This window comes from Aphis gossypii, chromosome 2, assembly GCF_020184175.1.
Source record: "Aphis gossypii isolate Hap1 chromosome 2, ASM2018417v2, whole genome shotgun sequence".
In the NCBI taxonomy this organism is placed as follows: Eukaryota; Metazoa; Arthropoda; class Insecta; order Hemiptera; family Aphididae; genus Aphis; species Aphis gossypii.
In genome coordinates, this window is record NC_065531.1 from 47,415,566 (window position 1) to 47,423,067 (window position 7,502).

Here is a 7,502-nt window from a genome sequence, read left to right on the forward strand (position 1 = left end):
CACAATAGTATAACTAGGTCATGGTAAAAAAATAAACAAATAAGGTTAAGTTTACCCAAATGGGATATATATTTTTAAATTATAAAAAGAATTAGCTTGTTATAAAAATCTAAAAGTGTTACATACAAGCTAGTAAAATACAAAACAGTAAAACGCATAAGATACAGCGCGATACATAGTTTGAGAACAACAGTGAAAACATGACATAATTAATACACTATAATACAGTTTATAATAATATATAAATGATATATTGGTTATTCTTTTGTATTGTATAAGAAAGCTAACAGGCCTTGGATATCTTTGTTCTTATTATACAAAGTCGCTGCCTTCATAACTGTCTGGCTACGTGGAGTAATATCAATAACTGTGCATGCAAACATAAATAAAAATAAGTAGGTAAATTAAAAAAGTTTCAAACAAATTTGATTTTAATAATTAGTGATTGTATTGTACTGTACTATGTAACTAAATGTATTATGTACCGGTTATAAATTATATCATATAACTCATAAATTACATAAATAGGTAAATACTATTTATTAAATAGTATATAAGTACACATGGTTTTTTTTTTAATCAAGTAATATTTTTTATAATTATTTATTGATATTTGATTATTAAGTATATAAATATCAAAATTATAACTCATCTTTATATAGTTTTGTTTAATCTGAATTAGTATGGTCCAACTTAAATAAACCAGTTGTACAAATTAACATTTATTGTATCAATATAACTTTATTTGACATTCAATTTTTTTATTTTATTAATTGAAATGTTATTATTTATAATTGTAATTTTCTACAAGAAAGCAAGTACCTATCTAGTAGGTATTTTATTGAAAAAATGTTGTTTTTTTAACTAAATCCAAAAACTACTTTTAAGAAAAAATTGATTTTACATTGAAATGTGTTGTATAATGATTAATCCCAACTATTAAGCTTTTACTTATTACATTTATATTTAAATGGTTATTAGTTATTACCAGAGACTAGGACTTAGAACATCTAAAATCATCAACTTGAGTGTTAAAAACTATTTAAAGACTAAATTATAAGCATTCTAAAACATTTTGCAAAATGCACATCGGATAATTAGTACAATGAAATGTAAACAATTTAAAATGTATTTTAGGTATACGTGTCTGTATAGTATATACATGAAAAAAATTGTTACTGATGTAACAAAAAATTTTACTAATTGTACTAATGACAACAAGGGCATTATAATTACTATTTAGGTTCTATTTTAATGATTTTAAGTTTTACGAGTTCAAACTAATAGCAAGTGGAAAGTACATTTTCACAGCATGAAATATAAGTTTAGTTATATTATTTAAACAGGTACTAAATACTATATAACACAACAATGTACATAATATATTATAATATTGTAAGGTGTTCTAATTTATTTAAAAATTAAAATAGCTTTTATTATTTGGGCAAATAATTTGATTTCATAAATACAAAATTTCCATCAAATAATGCTAAATAAAATAAATGTAGTTACACAGTACTTACGTTTGAAATTGTTATCATTTTCTTCAAAAACAATTTTGTAATCTGAGAGATTGTTTGCATTTTTCATGGTAAGATGGATTATAGAATTTTTTTCATTACTTTCAACATTCATACTTAACTGTAAAAATCGTTCATACATATTCACTCCAATTCGGAATGAATTTATTTCTCTTTTTAGTTTTTTTATGCTTGCTTTTTTTTCTAAAATTAAACAAATAATAATTTTTAAGATAAAAATAACGAAATATCAAAACATTTTCTTTTACATGAACATATTAAGTGTGATTAATGATTTTGTTGAAGAATAAACAAAAATTAAATGTATAATGTAACTAATAATAATGGTTGACCAAAAAAAAATTCCAAATGGTAATCAAATAACTCACGAAGAAATACCAAAATATTTATTTTTGTTTGATTATACTTTGAATTTTATTATTGTAATTATTTGGTAGAATTAGTTAGATTAGTGTTTAATGTAAAAAGTCCGTATCTACACGAAGAACATAATATGTAATATCTATCCAAAATTATCTAACATAACTCGCAATTTTTTTAGTTATATATTTTATACAGTACAAATTTCCTAATTTCAACTCACAATCATGAATTATAATTAAAAAAAGGTTTTATATAGTGTATATCATTACTTTTAACAGTGTACATTATTAGTGTATATTATTAGTAATGATTAATTAACCATTATAATAATATACATTTTTCCCTAAATTTCTAAATAATAAATTAAGTTACCTTTATACACTTGGTTAAGTTGCATTTTAGTTTTATTTATAACATCATCCAACTCAATTTCTGTAATTCTCAAACTATTGCATTCATTACTTATAGATTCTAAGCGATCGTTTTCTGTTTGCAATATCTGTTGTTCACATTTGACTTTGTCAGCTATATGCTGAAGTGTATTACGGCTCTTGTCAATTTTATTATTTACATCTGAGAGATTTTCTAAAAACAGGCAATACAATACATTTAAAATCTATAAGACATCTGGTAATATAAATACATACTTAATGTCTGGCTGTATTCATCTATTTTTTGTGTGTATACTTTTAGTATATTATCATTGTTTCGTTTAATTTCATCTATAAAATTCTCCATTGTATTTTGGTAGGATAATTCATAATCTGTGATTATATTATCAATATCAGTATTAAAATATCTCGTCATAGTGAAGTCTGAAAATAAAAAAAAATCAATATAAAGTTCATTTTTATTAGGTAAAATATAATTGTTAAAAATCACTTTAGAATAAAAATCATAATGTGTTTAACATGGGACAGTTAAAAAGCATTTTAAATTTTATTAGAATTAATAGTTTGAAAAAATAGTTCATATTGTATTGTTTCTGTTGTACGATTATGTTTAAAATTGATAATTGAGTGGACTTAGATTACTCTAACCGATATAAAGGCATAAAGAAATAGTTAGAGCAATGATCGCACATGACATTACAATACAACTATGAAATGCTTCACAAAAACCGCGATTGAACGCACACGAATTGATGAAAATCCTTACAGAGTTTACAATACTTACAAATTCAGATGACCAAACGATGAACAGTAAACGATGGTAATCCTCTTTAATCCTTTTTAACTTGTTACTTTAAAAAGTAACTGACCTAATCTATACTAAATAATTATCTCTGAAACAGTGAAACTAGTTGTTTACTTGCTATTGTCATTGATAAGAAGGACGAAAACGGTCGTTTAAATATTTGAAACGATTACACCAATCATGTGCGCGTGTGACGGTTCCGCGGAGCTCCGTTGAACTACGCCATCTATGTTTTCTCTCCGAGTTTCGCGTTTCATTTAGTAACTACAATCTTCTCACGTAGATGGTTGATCCCGTTTGAATAGTAATATTTTTCCCAATTTTATGGCGTTTTAAAGATTAAGTTAAGTTTTCTACATTCTACGATGTTATAATAGTTTATAAACAACCGTACTAGTATTATTAACTTTTCACCGGTCAGTAGTTAGGGGGATAGTTAAGTAGTTAGTAAGTATTGGCTTGGATTAAGATAGTTTTAGCAACTAGGTAAACAGTTCTTATGGTGGGTGAGGCGAAATAATATTTCTTCAATCCTAAATCAATTTTACATTTCTCGCCTTACGATAATACAACTCTATATAATTATCAACCGGTGATTTAAATACCTATTGTAAATAAATTTTTTATTACCTACCTACTCATATAAACTTATCAAAAAACCGAAAAAGTCACTGCTCACACAGGGAGTGAGGGAGTACCTATTCGTGTGTTTATATACTTCATCATTGAGAAGATCACTCAGTATGGCGTAACTTCAAAATTTGGGCCCGGTAGTGAAATTTTCAACCAGTCATTAAGCAGTGAGGTATGAGAGGTGGTATATTCATCTTACTAAAATAACTTAATATATTTTTAAAAAAAATATTACTGCATATTTTATTAGTTCAAAATTGTATAGCTACCTAATAATTTTGAAATACTTTAAGTTTGGTAGATAATTTGCTAATGGATGATCATATATTTTAACAGTATAACAAGTATGAAGTAGGACGGTAACTCGATCTGATAATATTTCGATAACATAGTAGGTATACGAGTATCTAATGGGTTATGAGTGTATAATGTATTATGAATATCTTTATATTAAATTTAAAAATTATATAAATATAAATTATTTTATCAATGTAAATAATGAACATTTTACGAATCTAGTCAAACTAAGAAAGTTATACATAATTAATTTTCAATATATTTTTTAGCAATAGTGATAGGTATACCTATATAAGTAATAGGTATAGTGATACCTAGGTATCTACTGTAATGATAACCACTTCTCATAACAGTAATAACTAAAGTGGATATAAATAAATTCTGCATGTAACTATAGATATGTATATCTAGTTGGGTAGTACCTTATGCATACATTTTGGCTTTCCAAAAAACTCGAAAATTTAATACATACAAGGTTCTTTATGAGTTGTTTTGTTTTTATTGTAGTTAAAAAAAAAAAATCAAAAATCGTTAGTCACAAATTCTTTTTTATAAACGTTTATAGTTCAATTTTTTACGAAAATTTACAAGTAATTTCGTAATTGAAAATTCATAAAAATGTTTGTTTTTATATCTAAGGTTAAAAATGTCAACACTTGGTTTTTCATAAGTTTTTCTTCAAATAGTTATAGAAAAACTCGAAGCGTTATTAGATATATGAAAAATGTTATGAGCGTTTGAGTTTTAAATTTTTACAAAATTTAATGATAACGATTTATTCTCAAACGATTTTAAACATTTGTTACTTAGCTACACCCGCGTGCTCCGCCCCGTGGATAGTTGTTTGCAAATTCTGGGGCGGTTTTTTATCTTGTAGTTATTTCGACCATAAAATGTTATAAAGTGTACATCATACCTTATACATACGCAAAATAATAATAATTTAAGGTGTTAATAAATTTTCATAAATATATATTTATTATAGATAATAAAAACAATTTTTTTCTCACATTAATATAATTATTTTTACAGCCTGGAAATATATTATATAACAATATTTTAACGTCGTTAAATGAATAACAATAATAATGATTATTTAAAAAAATAACAATGGGCATGGCATTATGTGGGTCTTCGTTTCATACAGCCAATCAGCGAGCTAAAGACTTACAATACGACTTTCCTATTGGTTATTATTATTATAATTATCAGATGCGTTTAAGTGTTTAACCTATCTTAACTACTCGAGATTAAGTCCGTCAGTCGTAGTTCGAAAGTGGTGATCTATACTTCAAAAGTTCAAACCCCGCTAGCTGGATCGTTCAAAGCACCCATAAGCTATAGCCGTTGTCACTTATACGTCGTCAATAATAATTGATTCATCGTTGATTCTATATACCTACACATTCTGAGGTGAGTCTCGGGCGATTACTTAACTATAGATAAGCTTTAAACAATTATTTTAATATATTATAATATTTAATACATATACGTCGAAATTCAAATTTTATAGTAGAGACATAAAATTTATTTTGTGTACTTACCTTATTATTTTACTTTTCGAAATAAATGAAACATAGATACACATACTGTTACTATAGGACCACGTAGATATGGTTCGTTTTCACACCAAATAGGTAGTGTGTTTATGTGTTTTGCTTTTATAGTATAGATTATTCAAAAAGTCGTAGGTAGATACTTGAAAATTTCACCAGTTATTTAGATGGGCATTTTCTTTGCAAGATTAATTTTCAAAATATTTTGCATATTTTAAGGCTATTTATAGGCATTTGAAATATTAGTTTTTTTTAATTTTTTTTTTTTATAAATATCGATACAATGTTTTTGGTTCAGTCAAAATACTTGAATATTTAATACAAAGTTTCTCATAAGTTAGTCTTATAGTGATTTATAAATTATAAGAATACATATGCACAATTTTTTTCATTAGCGTTTGAAGTTCAAATATTGACAAAAATTGGTCAAAATCATGAATATTTGCAAATTATTTTGTAGTTAAAATTTATAAATAAGTTATAAGTATAAGTATAAGTAGCTAAGATATGAAAGTATAATTCTAGATTTTCCACAAGTTTGGCTTACAACAATTATAAAAGAACTTGAATGTTGGCCAATTAAAAAACTTCTATTCTTGTTTAAATTTTTACGAAATCCAAAATTCACTCTTAAAATAACAATTTGTTATCAAATAATTTTACGGTTTTTAATTTTTGGGGTATTATTCTGCAGGTCATAAAAAATTTAAAACATAAACCACTTTTTCACCTTCCAATTTAAAATAATTATTTTATATATTATATCCTAGGCTGACAAATCTTTTCCATTCAGAATCGTTTTTTGTATACAATGATACATTATTAACTATCATTAGATTCAAATTTAATACATCAATAATAGTGACCTACTGTACAGAGCGGTACCCACTTGACCACGCTTTGTTTATACATAAATTCGTTTCACCTTTATTCTGATTCCAAATAAACCATTAAACAATTTATTTTTGTTGTTCTCGGCTTTTTTTTTTATGTAAATGCATTTTTTTGCTTTTTTATTTTGCTTTTATACGGCCAGTATGCCTAAAACGTCGATATCGATAATTTAAAAATTTATGCTTTAGTGTTGTTATTTGAAATCTCTTGTATGAAGTATGTACCGATCAATTCAGTGGATGTAGAGAGTCATTTTCTATGTATCAAAATATTCCGTCGGATAATATAGTGTCACTGCTGAAATTCTTGAGAAATACATGGTAATTTTTTTTTTTTTTTAATTTAAATTTATTTTAGATTCTGAACGAAGTGATGAATGTATTGATTTTACAATGGTGTGTTTTTTTTTTTTTTTTGTTTTTTTTTTTTTTTTTTGTTTTTGTGTCTGTGTACAGCATAACTAGTCGAAATAATGCTCCAATTTCAAACAATGGGGGTGGTTTCCGATGTAAAAGTGAATATCCTTGGTACATTATAGAGGTAAAAAGTTAACATTTTCACATTTTCCAACAGTTTTCAAAAAAATCGAGAAAAACAAAAGAAAAATGACGGAAAAACGGCAATTTTTACGCAAAACCAGTTTTCGACCAAATCGATTTTTTTTTATGGTTGTAATTCAAAAACTAATCACTGAAAATACTTGAAATTTTGACCAAATGTTAATGTCAGTGGTATCCGTATATAGTTAAATTTTCAAAAAATGTTGACTTTTTTTGAGTTATTTATAGACCACTGAAATTTTCGATTTTTTTGAGAAATTTTTTTTAAAGTGTAGATAAAAAATTTTTGGATGACCAAAAAGTTTTGAAAATTTAATACAAGGTTCCTTATGAGTTGTTTTTAATGTAGCTAAAAAAAATTAAAAATCGTTAGTCACAATTTTTTTATAAGCGTTTTTAGTTCAAATTTTTACGAAATCTGTCGAAAACGCGAAAATTTGCAAGTAATTTTGAAGTTGAAA

At 25.4% G+C, this 7,502-nt stretch overlaps 1 protein-coding gene across 2 annotated transcripts; it reads right to left on the reverse strand.

Annotated features, from left to right (window-relative positions):
- Window positions 1-44: 44 nt before the first annotated feature.
- LOC114131386 (reticulocyte-binding protein homolog 1-like) lies at window positions 45-3,249 on the reverse strand. 2 transcript variants are annotated; one of them, XM_050201846.1, is made up of 5 exons: window positions 3,081-3,249; window positions 2,552-2,719; window positions 2,277-2,489; window positions 1,524-1,724; window positions 45-367 (listed from the first exon to the last, which is right to left on the reverse strand). In XM_050201846.1, exons 2-5 carry the CDS (start codon window positions 2,709-2,711, stop codon window positions 258-260), a joined length of 684 nt encoding a protein of 227 aa, XP_050057803.1. In that variant the 5' UTR covers window positions 2,712-2,719; window positions 3,081-3,249; the 3' UTR covers window positions 45-257. The 2 variants fall into 2 exon arrangements, with proteins under 2 accessions (XP_050057803.1, XP_050057804.1); XM_050201847.1 differs by lacking the exon at window positions 3,081-3,249 and adding an exon at window positions 2,787-2,935.
- Between the last annotated feature and the right edge of the window lie 4,253 nt (window positions 3,250-7,502).

Coding starts and splice junctions, on each gene's coding strand:
- LOC114131386 (XM_050201846.1), bottom strand. CDS start 2,711: ATGACGAGATATTTTAATACTGATATTGATAATATAATCACAGATTAT. Junction 1,725..2,276: donor ACTTAACCAAGTGTATAAAG/GTAACTTAATTT, acceptor GTTTAATTTTAG/AAAAAAAAGCAAGCATAAAA. Junction 368..1,523: donor AAATGATAACAATTTCAAAC/GTAAGTACTGTG, acceptor TTGCATGCACAG/TTATTGATATTACTCCACGT.